The 25,722-nt window shown below is 39.9% G+C and overlaps 1 protein-coding gene across 7 annotated transcripts in view; it reads left to right on the forward strand.

The window, feature by feature from the left end:
• ANKRD6 (ankyrin repeat domain 6) overlaps positions 1-25,722 on the forward strand; it is a 1,808,044-nt gene that overhangs the window by 1,260,914 nt on the left and 521,408 nt on the right. For all 7 annotated transcript variants that reach the window (XM_044067116.1, XM_044067125.1, XM_044067156.1 and 4 more), the window contains one exon: positions 18,811-18,909. In XM_044067116.1, coding sequence (XP_043923051.1) covers positions 18,811-18,909 — 99 coding nt within the window. The remainder of the gene's footprint in view (positions 1-18,810; positions 18,910-25,722) is intronic.

Here is a 25,722-nt window from a genome sequence, read left to right on the forward strand (position 1 = left end):
TCAGGATGTTTTAATCAGCTTTGGAGAAGTTATTTTTGTTTGACCCTAGCTGGAGTTGGGGGGTGGGGTCGGGGGAGATAGTGACTTCGAAAGAGACTGCTTTGTGGTCGGATCTTACCAAGGATGATGACATTGTAGAGATGCTGCAGTGGTTACTCATGCTGGTTAATAGAAAGTCCAAGATATTTTTACCTCTTGTGGGGGTGTGTCATCCAATTAGTCCAAGGCATTTGCAGTGAAGAAATCAAGGAATTTCTGAGCATTTGTGTTTTGGCATGAGTATTTCTTCCAATCTATTGTTGGATAGTTAAAGTCATCCAGGATCGGAGTAAAGGATTGAATCTTGATAGATTCGAAGAGGTCCAGGTAGGTGTCAGAGTTAGAGGCCTATAGTGAGCTATGATTTATAGTGAGCTATGATTTGAATAGGGGTCTTTTCAATTGTTAACTGCACCTGGAGTGTTTCCTGTGCGTCATACTTTTTGACCAGCCTAGAGGTGTGTATGTCTATTATGTATAATGCAACTCCACATACTTTTTGTTTTGCTGCCCACAGTTTGGGGTCTTAATGAATGATAGGATGAGTAATCTGGTATGGCTGGGGTGCTGTCCACAGCCTTCAACCAGGTTTTGTTACTGCACAAATGTCAGCATCTTCCAGGGTTAAGAATGCTTGCAATTAATGCAGTTTCATGTTTCGACTCCTAGCATTTGGCAGTATGACCCTTAATTTACGTTTTGATGAAATTTTCATGTTGGTAGTTTTGACCTCATGGCATTGCCTAAAACAGGCACTATGGGGGAGGCAAGAGCCTTTGTCAGGAGCCTGAAGCCCAAGGGAAACAGATGGAGGCCATCTCGAGGAAAACATCGTGGTTTGTCAGTTATGTCATCCCAGGCTGTCAGGTACTGGATCCACTTGGAATGACACCAGAAACTAAGCCAATTGTTAAAGTCAGTCATTTTCTGTTTGTATTGAGGCATCATTCTGGATGATGGTAGAATGCTGCTTAAGGCTAGGAACATACCTGCCTGAGACACATACTCAGTGAGCTCTATCATATCTCTCTTCATATAGTCCAGGGAGGTACGTCTCAAGTCATTCATCCCAGCATGGACTATGACAGAGTCATAGTAGTACCTGTTGTGAGACTTGAGTGCATGGGTGATATGGTGGATTCTGGCACCCGGCAAACAACTAACCGTGACTTTCTCCGTATCCAGCCTGGTGAGGGGCACATCTGTGTGTCTCACATTCGAGTTGCCTATGACTAATATGTTGAGTTTATGTTTAGGCCTTAGTGGCTGTGAGACACAGGTGTGTGGACTTTGTGTGGTGTGGTGGGCAGTAGAGTTCACGTACATTTATGCCTCAGTGATCTCTTTTGTTTGGGTATTCTTTTGTTGAGGACCTCCACATATGTGGGGGGGGGGTGTTGTGCAGGTGTGGGTGGTGTTTGAGGTGTGGTGTACATGTTGCCAACCTTCTCAGTGCCAGATATACTGGTTTGTGGAGGAGACAGCAATGACACTAGGTGCTTGATGTAATTGCATCTCTCACAAATTGTGTTCCTAGGTGGTAGTAGTAGAGGGTTGTCCATGTTTTCTGAGGCAGTTGCTACACTGTCTTATGATGCCTATATCAACCAGACTGGCTGGAGAAAATGTAAAAAATTGTCCATCCATATTTGTCAGAAACTGAAAGAGCTAAGAGGGTAAAGGGAGGAAGGTGTAAGAGTAGTACTACTAGATGATAACACAAGTGCTACTAATGGAAAATTTGTAGCTGGAAAACCTCAAAAATGGTTAAAAACTATGGAGCCGAAGCTCTGGATGCAACAGACCTGTATCTAGACTATGCTACTCCATTTTAAGTATAAGAACACAGTAAAAAAAAAACTCACAGTGAAGCACAGATCAATCACTTATAGTCAAAAGAACAATATGAAAGAATACAGTTAAACAGCAACAAAATGCAGTAAAAGCAGTTAAACAGTAATGAATTGCAGTAGATAGCAATAACATGTAGTTAATCAGTAGATTGCTTTAAAACAGTAGCTCACAGTCACAACAGTAACAGACAGCACAAACAAAGCAGGAATTCAGTAGAATACTGTCATCAATTTAATGAGGCTGCCAACAAGCAGTAATAAATATGACAAACTAAATGCAGTTGAACTTCTTAAGCACAAGCAGCAAAATGAAATGGGAAGAGGTACATTTTTTTTTAAGTAGAAAGTGAGGAGACAGAAGATAATAAGATAATTTAAGGTTGAGAAGCTAAAGGGGTGGGCATTTACAAAGTTCTCACTATAAACAGTAGAATGAGCTGATGTAATGTGACTTGGGGGAGTGTCCAGTATCAACTTTATACTAGAGGTGGGCAACTCAAAGCCACCAAACTTTAGGACCACAACAGCAGCTGAGCAGGTGGGTGGGATCTAAAAAACAGTTATAAATATAAAAATAAGCAATTTATTGATGACCCAAAATAAGTTCTATAGAGACTTGGGAAACAAGGCAAAAGGATTTGAGATACTATTCAAAAAAGAATAAATAAATACATTTCGAAGAAATATATGTAACGATTCTGTGGAACATAACAAAGATACTAAATGTATGTATAGAAGAAGTAAATCAAAGAATAAGAAGTTCAAATACACAGGATATGAAATTGGATGAAGTAATCTCCAAAGAACTGAAACAAAGTTAAGAAAGGCTCTTAACTGGAAAATCCCAGGCCCAGATGCAGCACCCAACTTCAGGCTAAAATTATTAATATCTTTACATAAAGATTTAGGCATGAGTAAGAGCTGTTTGTATGCACACCCCGGACAGACACCAACCTGGTTAACAACAGGGAAAACAATGCTCCTATTTAAGAGCAAACCTGCAAGCTATCCTAAAAACTATAGACCAGTAACTTGCCTTCCAATGACCTATAAACTATGCACTGGAGTTGATGCCGACAGAGTTTATAGTCATTTAGTAGAAAACTCAGTCATGGCAGTAGAACAAAAGGATAAAAGAAAGTCATATGGAACAAAGGATCATTTGTTGTTAAATAAAGTCATACTGGAAAACTGTAAAAAGGGGCAGAATCTAAGTACTGTATGGCACGGTTAGACTACAAAGAATTATTTGACATTATACCATGATCCCCCCAAAACGTGCACGCTGATTGGCCAGCGTGCCCGTTGTAAATCGAGTTATACTAATGGAAAAAGATCCGGTCGCCCGGACTTTTTTCCATTAGTATAACTCGTTTAACACTGTCTCGCTATGTTAAATGGGTTTAACATAGCGAGACAGCTTTAAAATAAGCAACGGAGATCTCCGCTTATTTTAAAGCTGTCTCGCCATGTTAAACCCATTTAACATAGCGAGACAGTGTTAAAAACAACGGAGAAAGCAAGATCTCCGTTGCTTTTAATCTCGCTATGTTAAATGAGTTTAACATAGCGAGACAGTTTAAAATAAGCAACGGAGATGTCCGCTGCTTATTTTAAACTGTCTCGCTATGTTAAACTCATTTAACATAGCGAGACTAAAAAGCAACGGAGATCTTGCTTTCTCCGTTGCTGCTCAACTCTGATGTACGCGCAGGCGCCAGTACATCAGAACTGCCGCTGATGCCAGACATCTGCGGAAGGGCAGTAAACAGGCATTATACTATGCCATTATTTAAGAAAAGTAATAGTTTCTTTTCTTAAATAATGTCATATAATAGCAATAACCACTTCTGGTGTGGTAATGCTTTACCCACGGTTGGCTTTGTTTGGTCCCGGCTTCGGGACCAAACCACGCCAACCGTGGGTAAATTTAGCATTACCCACACCCAGGCGTGGGTTATTGCTATAGTATCCCACATTCATGGATAAAAGAAGGCATAAAAATGTATAAGATACACCCTTCTCTGTTCGATTATGTTACAGCGACCATGAAACAGTGGCAAATCACTTTGCAGTTAAGCCATGATAAAAGACATATTATTCTAGGAATAAAAATCCTAGGAGGAATATTCAAGGGTGACTGTCTGTCACCGCTGCTCTTTTGTATTGCCTTTAACCCATTAAGCTGACTACTTAACAGATTAGGTCATGGCTACAGTTTGGCTCCCAGAAAACAACAGTGTGTAAAAACTTCTCATCTTCTTTTTGTGGATGATTTAAAACTGTATAGTTCATCAGAAGAGGAACTGAAAGCACAACTGCAAGTCTTCAAATCTTTTTCAGATGATATAAGAATGTCATTTGGTCTTGATAAATGTGCAAAAGCAACCTTTAAAGCAGGAAAGCAGCAGCACCAAGAAAACATCAGTTTGGGACAAGAATGTGACATAAAAAAACTTGAGCAAGAGAGCGAGTGTATAAATGTTTGGGAATTGATGAAGAAGCAACAATAAAACATGAACAAATGTGAATAAAACTTAGTAAGGAATATTTTAGAAGACTTAAATTAATACTAAAAACAGCATTAAGATCTGGGAACAGAGTTCAAGCTATAAACTAATTTGCTCTTCCTCTCCTAATGTATGATTTTGGGGTTATTAACTGACCCCAAAAGGTGTTGGATAGGTTTGATAGGAAAACAAGAAAGATGCTTCAGACTTATCAAATGATTTATAAAAATCAATGTATACCAAGACTATATATTCCTTGTTCTGAAGGAGGTAAGGGCCTCCTTGAAATTGATTACATGTATAGATCTGCAATTGTAGGACTGCATACATACCTGTCTTCTAATCTCACAAGACCCAAATGTAGTGAAAGTTTTAAAACATAAGGAGAATACGTCTAAGATGACTTCCCTGCTTAGTTTAGCAGAAGCATGTCGACGTGGAGCAGGAATGGAAATCAAACCAGAAGTAGGTAAAACTCAGGCAGAAACTGAAGGTGCCAAAAAAAAAAAAAAAACAAAAGAAAGAATATAAGGTGAAGGATCAGATGAGAAGACAAGAAATGTGGAAAATGCATAAATATAAGTTGCAAGTATAGAAAACCCCTGGAATAACCTCATGTTGATGAGGAATGAACGCAGGAATAGTTAAGGAGAGGTGAATTTAAACCAAAAGATGAAACGTTAAAATTGGCATCCCAAGACAGTGGACTACGTACACGTTGGTTTACAAAGTCCATTGAACATGTAGGAGAAACAGATAAATGAAGGTTTTGTAAAACAGAATTGGAAACAGTGACACATCCTGTTGCTGGTTGTGATACACTAATGGCAGAAGGACTGTATACTGAAAGGCATAATACTGTGGCAAGGCTGTTGCATTGGGGATTGTGCAAACATTATAATATTGAAGTAGCTGAAAAACAATGGAAACTTGAGCCACAAAGCATTATAGAAAATGACAAAGTCCGTTAGCAACAGTTCAAAAAATAGAGGCAAGAAACCCAGATATAGTATTGTATGAAAAGAAATCCACGATAGTAATTGTAAAAACTCAAAAACCAAATAGAAGAGAAGGTCCAGTCCCTCAGTAGGTAACAAAATTCTTTAATTGACAGGTAAAATTAGCGCTTTCGTCTTGTGTGTAAGACTTTATCAGATGCCCCCTTTCACAGTTTCATCCTATTTATATTGTGCTTAATTCCACCCAATTATACAATTAAGAAAATGAAACAAATTAAAACAGTAAATAAAAACACTTGAAAATATCCATTAAACCTGCAATAATATTATTATACATTCCAAAAGAACCACCTAAAATATTTTTATGTGTATGTATGTATCAGTGGTTTTGTTAAATTTGTGAAGCTCTCACCATTAATACAGGTTTAATAGTAATAGGCAGAAACAAGGGCAATGTGGAAGAAGCATACCCAGACAGTCCCAGTAGTAGTAGAAACAACGAGTCATGAAAAATAATTTTCAATTGTACTTAGATATGTTACTGATGGGACTACTTTGAAACATCGAAGCCCATATAATTAATGTCAATTTCCTGAGACGAAAATCGCAAAAATTGAAGTACCCGAAAGGCGAGGTTTTCCCAAGGTAAGTAAACACTTACCAACATGCCCTTTTCTCCATTGTGATGCAGTCTTGGATTTGGTATATATAGTTGGGGGGGTGGGCATATCCCCCCAGCTAGGTGGGTTTTACTTTGGTTTTTGTTTCTGTAAGTTTGGGCAAGTGTTTACTTACCCAGGAAAAATTCACCATTCAGGTATTGCAGTTTTCTCAATTTTCGTCTTGGGAAAATGATGTTCTGTTATATGGGCTTCGATATTTCAAAGTAGATCCATTACTGATACATGTAACTCCATACGAATTGCTGGAGGAGTCATTACTGGGCACATTGCGGGTGCTGTGAAGAGCACTTTTGGCTAACATCAAAGACTGAAACAATACTAATTTCATGAACTTTAATCATGCTTTGAATTAGGCATGGGGTCCATTCCCGTCATGGTATTAGAAATCCAAAAGACTTGGAGAAATTAAAAAAGTGACCAAACATATATACACCTGTTATTCTGTTACCTGGAGCATTAGGCCTAGAAACTGTTAGATTCTGAAGCATATTGACAGTACAGCTTAAGGAATTTCTGCCATTTCTGTCAGTGAAATACTTAAAGTATCTAAATTGGTACAAACATCTGAGAAGGCTGTCACTTGAAGTATGGTTATGCCACAATTGATGCTGATTATACAGCTCTTTATTTTGGTTCTTTTTTAAAGAAGGTATGCATGGCCCAGACCCAACTTTTCCCTTTAAATGTTTAAGATCAGCTTCTGGATACTGCATTAGTCTAGAATGTTTTGTTTTGTCATCTGTCCCAAAAAGTATAAAAGAAACTAGAAGAGAATTTTTAGACCAAGAAAATATGAAATGATCCGCCCTCCTATTTTGAAATGTTTATGAACCTTCCTAATAAGTCCTGGCAATTCTTTTGTAAACAAATTAGTCAACAGTATATATTGAAAAGACAGTAGTAAAAGCAACTGCTGGCCTAGAAATATAAATTTCAACTACAACAACAGGTGTCTCCCATTAACACACAATACACACACATCTTACAGTGACAATCACTGATGTTCATTGTGTTACCCTGCTGCAGTCATCACACTTGGGTTATCCTGCCATCATGCGGTCCCGCAGTCGGCCTGAATTCCAAAGTCTTGGTCCGGCGTCGGTTGCTGTCGTTTCTTCCCTGACGTCAGTGCGCCAGGGGTATATAAGAGGCATCCAACACCATTTTCTTCAGTCTTTCTTGCCGCGCGGTGCCCGAAGCAGAAGCAGTTCGCAAGTGCCGGTCGGCCGACACCTGAGATTTTCGATTCGAATTTCAGTCCGAAGTCTTCAATAAAGCTAAGTACCCCATTGGGGAACCTTTTCTTGCCTCAGTCCAATGTCAGAAAAATTTAACAATTGCATTTCTTGTGGGAAGCAAATACCTCATAAGGACTTCCATTCCTATTGTATTCCTTGCCTAGGCCCAAACCACGATGTCACAGGTTGTCAGTTTTGTGCTAGGTTTAATAAACGAACTATCAAACGCCGTTTTGACTTCGCACGACATTACTTTGGTAGGAAATTTTATTATATCATGCCGTCGGAGCAACCGACGACCGGCATACATAAAAAACGCAAGGATAAGGACAGGCAGCCTAGGAACAAGCCAGACTCCGAGGCCTCTGCTGGGCCTGTCGCCGGTTCTCCGGTTTTCAGTGAGGCGCCTACGCAGCCCCTGACGACCGCAGAACTGGAACCCCAGACAACTGCGGCTTCTCAAGCGGAGTCTACTAGGCCGATGTAGCCATCTTCCGACACCGGAGCAGAAGTAGACCCCGGTGCAGTGGAAACACCTTCAGTTGCAGAAGGTGTCTTCAGACCGACTACACTCACCATTAAATTATATGCTAAGCTTAAAACTCCTTTAAAACCTAAGAAGACTGTGCATCAGTCTACAGTTCAAGGCCCCATGCCTAAGAAACAGATGCTTAAGATGGCTGAAGATTTGATTACCCTAATCAGGGGTTCCCATCCCCCTCCTGATAAAAGACCAAGACAAGAGGAGGATTATGCTTCCTCTGACCAGGTTTCAATTTCCTCAGATTCTTCTGAGGAACAGGATTACACTTTTTCACCTTATGAAGACTCTGATGCTGAAGACTCTATTCCCTCAGCATCTCCCCCTGAAGACTACTCCTTTGGGGAAACTTTACATACCATGAGGGAACATTTCCACTGGGAAGGCCAGGACTACTCTGATTCTAAGAAAAGGCTCCGAGAGTTCCTTTTACTACCCCAGTGCAGACCTCTTGCTATCCCTCCAGTTTTAGATATTGTGGATGATGTTTACTTGGAGTCTAGTTTAAACCCAGACTCTCTACCTCCTGCTCCAGCCAAACCAGAGAGATACTACAGAGTACCTGACTCACACAAATTCCTTTATAAAAGCCCTGTGGCTGACCCAGAAACAATTTTCCAGGGTCCTAAGGGAGCTAAAGCTTCTATGGCTAAAAATCCTGTGCCCTCTGAAAGGGATTCCAGAGCCCTAGATAGATGGGGAAAGAAAATATACACCTCAGCAACTCTGGCTATGAGAGCATTAAATTGTCAGTTTCACATGCTGAAATATCAGCAATTCCTAATGTCTCAATTAAAACAAAAAATGAGCACACATACTGAACAGTCTGAATTCAAGGAAATGCAGGATCTGTTGCATGCAGCTGAACAGGTGTGCAAACATACTTTACAATGCGGATTTGATTCGTTGGAAGCTTCCTGTAGAGCAGCTGTTACTGGCTCTGTCATACGTAGACATGCTTGGTTAAAAGAACAAACCCTTCTTGATCATGTTAAAGCAAAATTATTGGATGCACCTTTACAGCAGGATGTATTATTTGGTGTCAAAGCTGAAGAGGTTTTAAAGAAAATGGAGGATAAGGCAAAGTCTATGCAGACGGTCAAGGATTTCTTGCAGGTACAACCCCCTCGTTTCAGCAGAAATTGGCCAACAAAAAACTGGTCCTTTCCAGCTTCTGACAGATCACAGAGGAGCAAATACAGATGCCCAAGGGGCAGACGTCAGTCACAAGGCCCTTACAAACCTCGCCAATGGGGTACTGCTACCCAGAAAGAAGGAGAAGACAGGCCCCAAGCTAGCAGAAGACAAACACAATGACTCAATCCTCAAACTACCAAGCAAATCTCTCCTGGCAGCTCCCTTGGGAGGAAAATTAGCATTTTTTCAGACAACTGGCACATCATCACAAAAGACAAATGGGTCCTAAACATTGTCTCTCAAGGATACAGATTCCACTTTCATACCTTACCAAGGATAAAAGGAATGCCAAACCTGCTACCAAATCAATGGGCAGAGGCACAAAAGCAAATTACAGATCTCATGGACATGAGAGCCATTCAACAGGTACCTACACAGGAGCAAGGACAAGGATTTTACTCAAGACTCTTTCTAGTCCCAAGAAAGGACAAAGCATGGAGACCCATTCTGGATCTTTCAGTTCTGAACACCTATCTGCAAGTACCAAAATTCAAGATGCTTACACTACAGCAGCTTCTTCCCATGCTGGGCAAGAATGCTTGGCTAGTAACATTGGACCTCAAGGAGGCATACCTGCATGTCCCTATCAGACAAAATTGCAGAAGATACCTCCGCTTCTTTGCAGGTTCAACGCATTATCAATTCTCTGCACTGCCCTTTGGCTTATCTACTGCGCCCAGGGTCTTCACAAAATGCCTGGCACCAGTAATTGCATACTGCAGACAAAGAGGAATTCAAATATACCCATACCTGGACGACTGCCTTATTCAAGCAGAAAGCAAGGACATTATTTTAAAGCATCTGGCATTTGTCAAACACCTTCTATGTTGCCTAGGGTACACAGTAAACGAAAAGAAATCAAAACTAGTGCCCTCACAAAACATAATATTTCTGGGTGCCAGCTTGAATACAATGGCCCAGATGGCTTATCTCACGCCAGACAAGCAACAACAGCTGACTCAATATTTCAAAATAATGGCAACAAACACCCAACTCCCTGCAAGAAAAATTCTGCAGTCTTTGGGATTCATGGCATCTTGCATACTACTAATACCATTTGCAAAACTGCATATGAGGAAGTTACAATGGTACCTGAAAAGCGTATGGACTCAGCGCAGCCACAGCTTGGGAACAATGATACCACTCATTCCCTGTATTCAACAGGAGTTTCTATGGTGGGCACAGGCATGTCACCTCAACAAGGGTCAGCCTTTCACCTTACCCACAGCCAGGCAAACTATGACAACAGATGCATCGGACTATGCCTGGGGAGCACACATGGCAGGACAGTGCATTCAGGGCAAATGGACTACAGATCAGAGGCATCTGCATATCAATCAAAAAGAAATGCTAGCAGTACAGAATGCCCTAACAGCTTTCAAGGACCTCTTACACCCAGGACAACTAATAATAAAGACGGACAATACCACAGTAATGTGGTACATAAACAAGCAAGGGGGCACACATTCCTACCCTCTATGCAGGCAAGCAATGACCTTGTGGAACACTGCACTGTCTTACCAGGTTCAATTACAAGCACAATTCCTGCCAGGAAAGAAAAACACATTGGCAGACGACCTAAGCAGAAACATCATGGATCCAGACGAGTGGAAACTAGATCCACAAGTATTTGCAATGATAGCTCAAAAATGGGGACGCCCAGACATAGATCTGTTTGCAAGCCCCCAAAACTACCAACTTCAAAAATTTTGCACAAGGACATTCCATCCACAAGCTTGGAAAGTGGACGCCCTCTCATTCAGTTGGAAAACATTAACAGTGTATGCCTTTCCTCCACTGCCTCTTCTAGCAAAGGTACTGCTGAAAGTCAGATTAGAGAGGCCACAAATTATACTCATTGTGCCAGACTAGCCACACCAGCATTGGTATCCAATTCTAAGGAACATGTCTCACGGCCCACCATGGATTTTACCACAAATTTCTCACCTGCTCACCCAGCAAGACAATCAGATTCTTCACAGCCAGCTCAAGACTTTAAACCTGGCTGCATGGCAAATTACCTAAACAACCAGCCAACACCTCTATCCAAAGCTGTTATGGATGTCATTCTGGAGGCCAGGAGGCCCAGCACCAGAAAAACCTATTCAGACAAATGGAAAAGATTTTGCGCCTGGAACCAGGTTAAAGGCCAAAATCCCCTTGATCCAAACATTCCTCAGATTCTACAATATTTAACTGAGATATTGCACAAAGGACTTTCCTTTTCATCTATTAAGATCCACGCCTCAGCAATTTCAGCTCATTACAACATGGATCCTCCTTTATTCTCACATCCACTCCTAAGACAGTACCTCAGAGGGGCTAAGAACATAAGACCGCCAAGAAGAGCACCAACACCTACTGGGGATCTCAACTTTGTTCTGGAAAAGCTTACACTGCTGCCCTTTGAACCAGCTTTTTCAGCTGATTTAAAATTTCTTTCATGGAAAACTGCCCTGCTACTAGCAATAACCTCAGCTAGAAGAGTCTCAGAGCTACAGGCACTAATGGCATTGGAGCCTTTCCTAATTTTTCATCAAGACAGAGTCTCTCTACGAACTAACCCTTCTTTATGCCAAAGGTGGTATCCAGTGTGGCCCAAAACCAAAACATTCATTTGCCCACCTTTTTCCCAAATCCCCAGAACAAAGGAGAAAGACTCCTGCACTCTTTGGACATTCACAGGCAATTACATTACTACTTGGATAAAACTAAGGCTTTCAGAAAAACTGACCAGCTCTTTGTAGCCTATGCTACAAGATCACAAGGAAAAGCTATCTCAAAACAGACCATTTCTAAATGGATAGGGCATTGCATACGTTTCTGCTACATGCATCATAGGAAACCGGTACCTGCTAACATTAGGCCCCAGTCCACCAGGGCTACAGCTACATCAGCAGCCTTTCTCAGGGGAGTGCCAACCAAGGATATTCTGGAAGCTGCAACTTGGAGTTCAGTGTACACCTTCACCAAACACTATCACTTACCGCTATGTTCTAAGACTAGAGCTGGTTTTGCCACTGCACTTTTGAAGGGCCTACTAGCTTCTTCTAACCCTGTTTGACTCCACCTCCCATCCTTAGCTTTGGGATTCAACCCAAGTGTGATGACTGCAGCAGGGTAACACAATGAACATAGTACAGTTTTGTACCAACCATAAATGTAGATGTTCGAGTGTTCACCCTGCTGCAGTCCAGGTTACCCTCCCTCCATCCCCTCTGAACTAGCTGAACTTATCCATACCACTCTATCCTATACAACCTCTGTGATGTATTTGCTTGTGCCTAAAGGTATTGTTTTATTTTTATCTAGCTATATATTTTGCGTACCTATTGGGGGCACCTGAAATCTGGGGCAAGAAAAACTGAAGAAAATGGCATTGGATGCCTCTTATATACCCCTGGGGCACTGACGTCAGGGAAGAAGCAACAGCAACCGACGCTCGACCAAGACTTTGGAATTCAGGCCAACTGCGGGACCGCCTGACGGCAGGATAACCCAAGTGTGATGACTGCAGCAGGGTGAATACTCGAACATCTACATTTATGGTAGGTACAAAACTGTACTTTTGTCTTTCTTGTCGTCTATTTCACCCTTATCCTGTCAACTCTTCTCTTAGCAAGTAGTAGTTGTCAGCATGGGGATCCTATTTCCTTGACCTTGACAAGTTGCCTACTATGTGCTGATTTTAGCTCAGTCATGAATGTAGTGTTAACAAGCTGTGCCATAAAATTGTGTGCAGCTACTTTCCAGGGTCTTTTGTAGCTGCTGAGAGAGATCATATCCCCTAACCGTGCCTTTAATTCAGCATTTACTGGACAAGAATGCAGTAACCTGCAGCATTTGGCAGAAAAAGAAAATGATTTATTAAAGACGTGTCTGGAGAATTTCTCTCCGGGCCTTCGCTGAAAATTGGCTTGTTCCAAGTCGGACTTCCCAGTTAAGAAATGTAAAATAAAATAAATAAAATATTCATAGTATAAAAAAGGACCATGGAGGCACAGTTTGGTTGCCACGGACTTGAACAAATTTTTCAAGACAGAAAGGCCCAGGATGTTGCCACTGCACACCCCGCTTCCTGTGTTGATGCAGAATGCATGTATGATAGTCATGGTCATATAGGATGCTTATCTATGCATCCACAGTGACAAAGTTTGCATACAGTTTCTCACATTTTGTGTGTGTGGAAACTCCCATTACCATCCCATCTTCTCATTCTCATGTGGCCTCTCTCCTGCTCCCAGATTCTTCATCAGGTGCCTGGCTCCTGTGTTTTGTCACCTCAGATTTATGGAAGTTCATAGTTACTTAGTATAGGCCAGCTCCATTCTGAGTTTGTACCTTGTAGTTTCTGTTTCACTTCATTCTTAACAAACAAACCTGCTTCCCTTCCAGAACAACAGATTGTTAGTAGACCGTCCTAGGTATTTACTCTTTTATGTAAGCCTAACCCCAAGACAGTATGCAGATGATCATGGGCATTATTCTCCATATTTTAAAAGAGAAGTAAAGTGACTAATGGGGATATTTCTTATGACTGTAGACTGCAAGTCTTATATTGCTTAAATAAGTTCTATGTCTCATCCAACCAGAGTGACAGTCTTTTTCATTTATTTATGTATAATTCTGTTTAGTGCTGATGGACCTGCATTTTTCTGTGTTTATTGGTATTTAGTAGTAATTTATTTAAATAAAATGTAACTATAATTTACACTTTTCAGAAAATATATTTCCTGTCCTGTGATACTGTTTATAAGGAAGAATGGCTTCCTATTACATACTCATTTATGAATAAAGTGTTTTTGCTGACTCTGACACAGAGAGGGATAGAACCTTGACTGCAATCCAGGCAGCCTGGGTTCAGTTATCAATCCCCGTATCTTAGGAGTCATTTGGGGGGAGTTGATATATGAAGAGGTGTTTTACCAGCTTGAGGGGAGAGGTTTTCAGCACAGCATGACAACCCTTATTGGTGAGAATGGGGTATCAACCCCAGATTAGCAATACTGGATGACTCAGTGACAGATGTTCAGAATCTTAGTGTCCTTACTTTACTGTGTGTGGGGACAGGGCATAAGTAGGTCTTGAAACAAAAAATACCTGTGGTGGCAAGTATGACACTACACACTGGAATGTCTTCATCTCCTGTGTGAGTACAGGATAAATACTCATTTAGATGCAGGGAGGTCAGATGGCGTAAGGATCTGAAATGGAGGTGAAACACCAGTGGCAACTGATGCTCAGCTGCATAAGAGACAAAAAATGTATTATAAAAGTCAGGTCTGGATTAAGGGATGTCAGCCCATCCCTTACAAATCAGAAGTTCCCCCACAAAGTCCAACTCCCAACTCGTCCAGAAACCAACAGGTCAGTCACAGTCAACTCCATGCAAAAACACAATTTGTATGTTTTCATGGACAAGCCCCCTTGCATCCTCAGTGTGGGAGACTTTCCCTGTACTTAGTCACACAGCTTTGGGAAAATGGGAAAAAAATGAAAAGGGTGACATCATTTACTGGAGCAATAATACTCTTGCTGTCCCATTAAAACAGTTAGAAGCACCCTTGCTGAGTAGTAAAATGGATAAGTTATAACAACACCAATACTGGGTAATGTGACTGAACTTCTTGATCGTCTCTTTTGTCCATAAGCTTATTAAGAACTTATGAACAAATCAGTTCATAATTCATGAATATGTAGGGGAGCTTTAATGTGTACCACTGATCAGGGATAAACTTAGACTGGGAAGTATGTACCCAAGTGGGAGCAGGACGTCTTGTTGCATCTCCACCAATCAGAAGAGACAACTCATCAAGTCTTACTCTCTTTTTCAGTTGTGATGAGACCCTGGAGGTGCTGTAATTAAGTAACGGCGTGGATACTGCCCTTCTACAGAAATAACTGGGATATACCATATCGAGAGGTGGCATTTGCAGTGAGTGGTACTTCTGATGAGTCAGTGCCCATTGCGTTGCCTTGGATCTAGTTAAACAATGTGCATTGGAATATTTCCTTGTTATGCTCCCTAACTTTGTAGTTGGAGGTTCATTTTAGTGTTCTGCAGAATTTATACCTCTTAACATGTTTTGTGGAGTTTATACCTCTTAACATTTTTATGCTTTACTTGGCTAATTTAAGGCTTGTAACGTTCCTTTAGACTTCCCCAAGAGCATTTTCCAGCACACTGACTCCCTTGACCACTTTTGGGCACCAAAGAGAGAGAACAGAATAAGGTGCATGGTCCACCCTTGTTTTATAGCTGGACTGTCTGTTATGGCCTGAGGTTGAGATTTTAACAGATGAGGACAGGGGACCGACATTTGTCTTTCGCTATTTCCTACTCATGTCATGAATTCCTAGAGCAGTCATGTATTGAGATGCATTTGATGAGCATCATTACACATCAGTACTTTTATCCATAAAAAGTGCACAGCAGTTAATAAAGTCGTACCCATTCTGATTTCATAACAGTGATGGCTTGGATATTGTACGTGTGCACCATGTTAAGGTATTTCTTATATATTCTGCTTGTCAGGCCTACTCTTTTCACAAGTAACAGATCAGCATTAAGCAAGATAAGAAGTGGATCAGGATTAATCCCCTGGATTTCTGAACTCTGAATCAGTCTTACTGCTTGTATTCTTTTTTAAACATATCTAAAGTGTTAAGGAAAAATGACATGCATTTTGATCTTCAGTTGTAAGTTGTGACCTACCAGCCATTCAGGTATCCTACAAAAGTCATTTTTATGCATTGAACACTTGAGTGGATAGTGAGTCTGTTAATACAAGATAGTATTATCTTGATAGGTTCATAGAGTAATCCTAGGCTAACTGCCACTGTGGGCCATTCTAAGCCTAGCCAGTTACCCCATGTGTGAATCAAACCCTGCACCTTGTGTCTGTAATGTAAACATCTTAACAATTTTGACAACCTCCCACCCATTATAGATTTTTAAGGCCAGATTCATAACATAGGAATGCTGGTGTACATGGCTTTGTGCACCACAGAAGGGTGCATAAAGTCCTGACTGGTTCAAAAAAACACACTAGCTCCATGAAGAGGATTACTCAAGAACCTCTTGCATGATTCTTCTCCATTGTGGCCCTGCCCGCCATTCAGTTATGTACCATTCACAAACTTGGAAATAATTGGATCACACAGAATAAGCTACAGGATTCAAATGATGTACAGTCAACTGGTTTAATGGCCACAGCTGCTGTGACCCCCTCATTCCACTAGTATATTGCTCAGCACACTGCTCTGAGCAACTTGCTAGCACTGACACACTGCAACCACACAGCCTCTGTTACAGCACAAGAAAATGCTTAACAGAATATAGTGCTGTACAGTGTAGGCAAACCTGCTACCATTCACCATCCTGTTCCCACATAATGCAATTGAGCTCCCACCGGTGGCAGCTTGCACAACACCAGATCCCTTCATTGACATAATATGGTAATGAACCCAGTTCTGTCAGCATGTAGAATGACTGTGATTTACTCATGAGTCATATTTATTCATGGTGGTACTATATAGCACTATACAGTACCTTTACTACTGTACAGCACGCTTTATCAGTTAGCTGTTGTAGCTGTTTGATAAAGCATGCTCTACATGCTGCACAGACCTGCTTGCCAATCCCAAATACAGGAGCACTTGGTATGATAATATATACTAGGCACTCAAGAGCATCATTCATCATAACAGGGCAATGACTGTACACCCCTGGGAGTACCGTCATGCATTCCTTTGAACTGCAGTAGTTCCACAGTGGTGCTCCAAAATAGGCATTTATACGTCTGTGCACTTTTTTTGTGAATACTGCATTACTTGCTGAAGCTAACAAGTATGATCCTCACTAATGAGATAGGATGGTACTAAGGGTACTGTTCATAAATCCTTTGCACTACTGTATTGAGATTTGTACGCCATAAAATGACATACAAAGCCTTGTCTGCTTCATAAAAGGTAGCACATATTAATGCAAGATGGCACATGACTGACTGTGTGATCCTGTTCCATTCTGTTAATGTTGTTTCCTAAACACCATTCCTCCTATGCTAAGGGGCCCATAGGGTCATAGGAAGTTACGAGACATGCAGTCCAGGAGACCATTGAAGACGTAGCCCAATTTTTCCAGTTGTCCCAGAACACTGTCTGGTTAAGTGACTTGCTCAAGGTCACACAGTTAGGCATAGGAGGGCTGAGGGAATCAAACCTGGATCATAAGAATGATTTCATTAACAGATGATAGTATTAATCCTCCGCACTAATTCTCAGACTTATATCACCCCCCCCCCCCACACACACACACACACACTTGTACACCATTAACCAAGAAAGCAGTTTTGCAGTCCTGATAGCTTAACATCCAGGGCAGCAGTAGATGATTGCACAGGGGCTTGGCATTGAAGCAATCACCTTCCACTCTAAAAACACACTGCCCTTTCACTGAATAGCACAAAACCATGCTGGCAATGGAGATCTCTACAGAGCAGGTAGACCTGTTGCTGCAGACCAACTTGATCATTCCCACAAAGTGATACAGGCAAGCTTCCACCAATATAAGTATGCACAGCACCAGATTGACTGTTGTACAGTTTGGTAAAGTGGCCCAGTCCACAGTCATGACAATGACTGTAAATTTGTTATGAATTACAGTCAGTCAGGACAGCAGACCACAGAGCACTGAAGTTAGCCAGTTTACCTTTTGCCATACCAGGTGTATAAGATTGCATTTGTAACTCTCTGGTTTGTAATCTAATTCTGTAATTGGTTAAAATTACTTAAAAACCATGGTCAGCTAGACTTTAGTTAATGATACTTCTGCTGAATAACTAATGATGTGGTTAGTCCAACTTGAGTACCCGCACACTTTTGCAAAGTGAGTGGGGCCTTCCTTCTAACAAATATATGTAGGCTTCAAGTAACAATTTATTTTTCCAGCTATAACTAGTGTATAATGTATCTTGAAGCAAACATAGTATAAGCCAAATGTTAAAGTGTAAAAGAGTTGTGAACCATGGAGAACATGTGTTGTATTTAGAAAAGTCTCAGAGTCATTGTAAAGCAGTGATACACAAAGCCCACAGATAACTAGTATGCTCATAGCACAGGGGAAGCAGCAGTGGAAGAAATATGATCTTTGTGCATGAAACAGCTGTCAGTCCACATAGGTCAGTATATAACATTTCTGAACACAACAGAAATGTGCAAGTTCATATTAAAAGGAGCCACGAAAAGACAAAACTATTTTGAGTAGTAAGTACATATTTGGAAAGATTACTTTAACTGATATTATCTTTATAAAAATGCTGATGTCCTTTCTATCACTTCTTCAGACTACTTCTGCCTGTCATATAAAGATACTTTAAACTTCCCACTAGCTGACAGATCAAAGACATAGCCATTTTGTGGTGCTTGCCTGATTTGCCCAGTCAATAACAGATCAGTGTAGCTACACAGTTTTCTGTCCCTCCCCCCAAAGCTACATAATTTTCTGTCCCTCCCCGCAAATGCGCACCTTTTGTCAGGTATAGTGGAGCAATTTAATGTAATTTTTCTTCTATCACAGCATAGACCATACGTCAATGATGGTGTGAGCTAGATTATACCTAGTTTTACAAGCCATACCAGGAGGCAATACTAGCTATGTAGGTAGCATGTCTCTCTGAATAGTTGGTGAATTTGTACTTTTATTAGAAAAATGTCATCACATTTTGCCATTTTGTTACTGATACTTTATTTGTCAACTGCAGGTTTTTAATTGTGTTTTTTTCCCTGGCAGGATGGTAACACAGCTCTACATGAAGTTGCCTGGCATGGATTCAGCCAGTCTGTTAAACTGCTAGTCAAAGCAGGAGTAAATGTTCTTGCAAAAAATAAGGTGAGTAACACCCAGAAATATATGGTGTCACCCTAGTGGTAGTGTTTGTACTTCGTAGACCACAACTATATTGTAACAGGTAATACGATGTGATCACATTTGCCATGAACTATGTGCAGACGTGCAGTAATATGTTGTGCACGATGACATAATGGTTAAGGTGTTTGCCTTAAAGACACAGGGTGCAGGGTTTGATTCTCACATGGGGTAACTGGCTAGGCTTCAAATGGCCCAAAATGGCAATTAGCCTAGTACTAATCTATGAATCTATGAATCTACCCTGCAGGAGGACATCTAAACCAGTGTAAGAGTTATTACCTCACAGCTCCGGGTACATAATTTGATCCTGGCCTTAGTATTTGTCTTGTGGCATTTGCATATTTGCCTGATTTGCATCATTTTTTTTTTTTGTTTTTTTAGTTCCTTTACCCTTCCAAAAATATGCTGTACAGCTTGACTGGCTACTGTAAATTTCCCCCAACACTATGCAATGTTGCCTTTCAGTGGTCCGATGTGTTGGCTGGGGTTTATCCTGTCTTGTGCCTGTTGATTTTGAAACAAACCCTAGGTCATCAGACTTTATACCAAATTAAGAGATGGCTGAAAAATGGATGGAGAGTTTTCTGGTATTTAAAGTGAAGACTGCATAAGATACAACATCTATGTTAATTTTAAACATTTAATTTGGAAGCAGTGATTATGTTTTTAATGTAGCTGAACAACTTTACATTTGATGCATTGACATTTATGTAAAATGAAGGAAAACAAATCTTACATATTGTGATCAGCAATAAGGCATTAAACTTAGTGGTTCAAATTTTATGATGTAATGGTATCCAGTGAATGAATGCATACCAGTCAAACGTGGCAAAAGATGTCACTGTCAAAGTAGGGCAAACCTAAAAGTACAGTTATGAAGGGCTTTCAGAAAGAAGACTAAAGACAACAAGCAAATGAAGTAGTTTTCATAGAAAAAAAAAGTTAAACATATGCTAAGTGGTGCTGTGGAGACTTTCTGACCAAAACTGATAAGGAGAAAGGGGAGTATCTTTGTTTCTCAACAAAGGAAAGTCATAGCCATGCATTAAGTGGAGTTGAAAGCATCTGGTTAGTTTAGATGACCCTGTTACTGTTAATGGCCAGTAAAAAAGATGGAGATGGGTGAGGAAGGAATGGAGGTAAAAGCATAGAACTTTCTAGCTTCATGGCAGAACTGGTTGTCCATACAGATAGTCTGGGACAGTTCTAGAGAATCATTCAGGGTCTTAATGGTAGTAGTACCTGGGCAAGTGCAGCCATAGTTGAGCATGTGGAAAATTTAAAGGGCAGAGTGAGAAGGAGGGAGGGAGATAGAGATGCAGGAATTGCATGGTCACGTTGATTTTTCTGGAAAAGAAATTGAGTGAGTTAGATAATAGCACATGCATGGAAAATGCCATCTTATTGCTGAAGAAGGAGGTGATACTGTAGCTTTTGTGGGAAGAGTGATAGCATAGCTGCTAGAGAGATAACCACTGTTGTGTCTGCAAATAAATGGGACACGCAGTATGAGATGGGCCATTTCACTGAGCAGGTAATATCAACAGTTAATCATTAAAATTCACAAATACATGATAAAGCAGTCGATGATTTAATTTGCCTGAGTAACTAGAGGCCTAAATGTATGTGGTGAGAGGGGGCAGGTACACTCCGCCTTTACTGATGGAGGCAGAGGTGCATAGAGTTGTTGCAGAGATTTAGGTGTGCAGATACATAACCGTGGCTGCAATTCCCTGCTGTGGTTGTGACAGTAGGCAAGGTAGGAAATGAGTTTCCTGCTCAAGAGCGGAAGCAGCTATGTTTTAGGAAGTTAAAGTTGTGGTAATTAGGCCCCTGGATTTACAGACCAAGGCAGAGTGTTAGAGATACAGGGAGTAACCTGGAAACATCAAGTGAAATGTAACCATTTGAAATTTTAGGACCTGCTTGAGCGAGTCCCAAAACATGGAGACTGAATAGCCGAAAAAGTGGACTTACATATACTAAGTCCTAGGTGTCCATTTCCAGGAATATTCCCTTTGCTGTCAGATATGGCAATCTCGGGGTTGGTATATGTACGTTTGGGGGGGTCTGGCGGGGTCTTACACCCCTGCAAAAAAGAAGTTTAAAGGATTAAAGTGATGTTCAAGATTCTCTCATCTCCCAGACTTTTGGTCTTTTCTTTTTCTGTATGAAAACATTTGGCATTTTGAGTGCCAACATTTCAACATGGAGCCTAAGGGCAGATTGATTTGCTGGACAAGCCACTACATTGAAAAAAGGATAGATAAAAGAGATACTGGGGTGTGAGATTCTGTCAAAATGAATCCAGTTAACATGACACTGGAACACAAACGTGATGAACACCACTCATTTTCTTCAAATTCTGTCAGGTTATCATGACCTCATGTGGGATGTTACATCACTGTACACAAACATCCCACATTAGGATAACCTGGCTGCCTCACAATTATTTATAAGACTGAACAGATTGTCCCAACATTTCTCCAGATGTAGTGGGACAATTTACACATTTTGTTCTGCCACATAACTTTTAGAAAACAATACAGAATCATACAAACCATGGCAGCACTTTATTGATAAAATACAATCTAAATACACTTTCGCTAACACTTCTTCAGGTCAGTGTAGCTGTCATTTTTAAAAGACTACCGGGGTCACATGCATAATTGCATGATCAAGTATTCAAAATATTAAAAACAGCATCACACAATAGAATATGTATATTTCAACTCTTACTGTTTCAAATTTAACACAGATTTTGGACTGTTTCATTTAATCCTGGAAAGTTGTCTGCTTGTCACCTAGTAATCCATTTATATTCAATATTCTCCATTTCTGTGATATAGTCTGCACTTCTAATGTGCTTCAGTACTAGCTGGAGAACTGCAAACTTAAAAGAGTGCTCCTGACCTTTATCAAATGTGTTTACACAAAGAATTTGTTTGTAGCCCTATTCTGATTTTGGAAATATTACCACAAGTCTGTTCCTTTAACTTAAAAGTTGTTTTTACCAGCATAAAATGCCTCACATACTTGGCATAATCCTGTATAAACCAGATTCTTCATGTTACAGTTCACATGTACAATAAAATGGTATATCTTCTTTATGGTTGGATGTGTAAAGCCATTCTGTTTATAACTATATCTACAAAATGAACAACTAGTACATGGATAATTGCCTTTCTTCTGACTGTAATTAATAATATATTTATAGACTTACTGCTCTTCATGTCCCAACTTTTGTTGTCTACTTTTTATAGCTAAAATTAGGTACATTGCCCAGACAGTCCTTCATTTTCAAACCTGTTAGTCCATCTAAAATGTACCAGTGACACCTTATAATACCTAGTATTTTGTTAGTGTGGCGATTATAAGTAATCGTATATCTAAGCCTACTGCTACCAGTACATATCACATTTATATTTGTATTAGTATTACTAGAAAAACATGGTCTCGTCAGATCTTGGTGTTTCTACAGAATCGTTTTCTGCTGTCGTTCAAGATTGGCTTTCCTATAAGCCCCTGTTACAAAAATCAACTACAGTTTCATCCAGCTGACCATTTAAAAGACTGTCATTAATATTCAACCTAGCATGGCACAACATTTGACCATTTGGGATGTTTGAGAACATAGAAGATCTGATGAGACCTGGCCATATAAATATAAATGTAAGATGTACTGGTAGTAGTAGGCTTAGATATATGATCACCTATAGTCATCATGCTGACAAAAAAAAGATATTATAAGGAGCCAGTGGTACATTTTAGATGGTCTTTCAGTTTTGAAAACTAATGACTGTCCAGGTAAATACCAACTTTTAGCTATAAAAAAATTGAAAACTTGAAACAAAAGTTGGAATATAAAGAGCAACAGGTTTATAAATATAATATTAGTTATAGTCAAAAGAAAGGTACTTATCCATGTTCTAGCTGTTCATTTTGTGGATATATTTACGAACAGAACTGCTTTACACAACCAATCAGAAAGAAGGTATATAGTTTTATTGTATATGCAAACTGTAACATGAAGAATCTGGTTTATATTAGGTTATGCCAGGTATGTGACACATTTAATGATGGAAAAGACAACTTTAAGTTAAAAGAATAGATTTGTGATAATAATTCAGAAATTCTTTGTGTAATCACATATCTGATGAAGGTCAGGAACATTTTTTTTTTTAGGTTTGCTGTTCTCTAGCTAGTAGTGGAGCACATTAGGGTGGAGTTTATATTACAGAATCAGGGAATGTTGTTGTTGTTGTTGTTGCATCTTTCAGCTTTTCCCGGTTAGGGGTTGCCACAGCTGAACTCCGGTCCGCTAATGATTGGCAGTAGATTTTTACGTACCAAGTTGCCAGCCCTGACGTACAACCTTCAACGAAGGTATGCTCATTCACGCATGTCTCCACACAGAAGACGCTTTAGCTGAGAATCGAACAGGGCAACGTCTTACTGTGAGGCGACAACGCTACAGCAGCACCACCACCGCAGCATTACAGAATCAGAGAATATTGAATGTAAATGGATTAATAGGTTACATGCAGATAGCCTTTCAAGATTAAATGAAACTGTTAGCCTAAAACCCATGTAAAGTTGAAACAATGCAAGAGTTGAAATATTTTATTGTGTGATGTTTTTAATATTTTGAATGCTTGATTATGTGATTATGCAGGTGACCTTGGTGGTCTTTTAAAACAGAGTTTGTTTGCATAACAGATACATTGAGTTGAAGAAGCTTTAACAAAAGTGTTTTATGTTGTCTTTTATCAGTAAAGTGCTGCCATGGTTTGTGCAATTCACTATTTTTTTTTGAGTACATCTTGCATTTATCCACTGAGCTATCTGCTGGTTAATTATATATAACAAGTTTAATTTTAATGAAAAACATTAAATTTAGGCTATGAAGACTGCAGTGGGTACCAGAATGGCTTCACAATATGCAAACCTCTCCATGGCTACCCTAAAAGAGGAAATTATAAAGCTCTGTACATACAAACCACTTGCTTAATTCCATTTTATTGGCAATTTATTTATAAGCTGGACACATTGCATCAACTCCTTCAAGGAGTTCCAAGGACTCAACAGAGTCTCTCCATGTATTAAACTCTCCTTGGAGTACTTGACTTTATCTGTAACCTACCTAAATAAAAAGGTTACTGCACACAGTGGAACACTACAGATTTGTGCCTACAAGTAACCAACTGACAGATATATGTATCTACTCAGAATCAGTAGTCATCCTGACCAAACAATGAAGTAATTTATTTACAGTCAAGCACTTTCACTATCACTGCATTTGTTCTAGTGAGGCAAAAAGAGACACACAGCTGTCACAACTGAAAGAAGCCTTGCTTGCTCAAGGTCACTCTGCCAGGAAGTTTGACAGGGCAGTAGACAAATTAATACTACTGCTTTGAGAAACGCTACTTCAGCATAAAGAGAGAAGCCCATTTGACTAAAGTTCCACTAATGGCAACGTGTCATCCAGTATTTACAAATTGTACACCATCATAAAGGATCTCCAGTTAATGTTCAGTGAGGATGACAAGTTGAGAAACATCTTTTCAGCCATTCTCACTAGTTTCCTTTAAACAGCCACCAAATCTAAAGAATCTTCTTGTGAGAAGCACACTTGGACCAGAAGAGAACATTTTCAAAATGGAGGAAGACCATGTTACCTTCCAAGGTGAAAAACTTGCCAGGTGTTTTATACTGATTCCAACATAGCAAATTCACAGAACAGAAGTTTCAAAGTACAGGGTTCATTTGTATTCACTTATAAAAAAGAGATTTAATCAAGTGCAGGAAATGTCCAGAGGCAGGTTATATAAATGAGGCAAGCCAACCTGTCAGAACTGGGATGACTGTCCATATACACTCAGTGGCAAGCAAAATGATTGATAAGCCACTATCAGCACACTTTGCCTAGTATGATAATTCTGTATCATATGTGACAGTCATGGTTCTTCAAGGACATTTAACAGTCAGTAAGGCTGTAATGTTCAGACGGTTTTAACATATTAACAAAACTTTGTCCAGTAGTGTTACCTCCCTTTTAGAGGCATCAGAACTTTAAAATGGCATGCCAACACATTTTTTCCTTTTCTCTCGCTCACTGTCTCATTCTGTCTTTCTTTGAGTTAGTTAAACCACAGCCTGTGTAATGTACAGTTTGTACACAACATCCTTACATTGTAATGCAATATCTTATTCTGTGTGTAGACTGCATTTTTCATAACTCATCACTTCACCATGAACTGGGCATTATTGGAAAGTCATATTATCTGTTAACCAAAATGCCTATCTCACAAAAATTGCTTGTTTAGACAAACAAATTACAAATTATAACTTTTTGTTTTCCTTCTATGAATTTAACTAATATTCCTATATGTCACTTGTATTGTGAGCTATTTTCTCATTAAGTGTCAGAACAGTCTCTCGAGCTGTTATCTTCTCTACTAAGTGAACGCTGACTCTGTTATCGCTTACAAAATTAATTTTTTTACATGGAATGATCTGGTCTTCTGCAGTTTCAGGCTCACAGACATACATGCACATATGCACATGCACACTGTCTGAGGTATAAAGTTATACTAAACACCCACGCTGCACATTTTTCAAGAGTCTCTCTTTTTTTTTTTTTAGCCAGTTGGAAATAAATTATATACTTTCCTTTCTAGGCACAGGTGGGTATTTAAGAACTGTATCTAACATCAGTAACTTAATAACTCCCAACGAATGGCTTTTGCCAGCCCAGAAGCTGAAATAATT

Source organism: Protopterus annectens, chromosome 1.part0 (assembly GCF_019279795.1).
Source record: "Protopterus annectens isolate FY-2018-M chromosome 1.part0, PAN1.0, whole genome shotgun sequence".
NCBI classification, from domain to species: Eukaryota; Metazoa; Chordata; order Ceratodontiformes; family Protopteridae; genus Protopterus; species Protopterus annectens.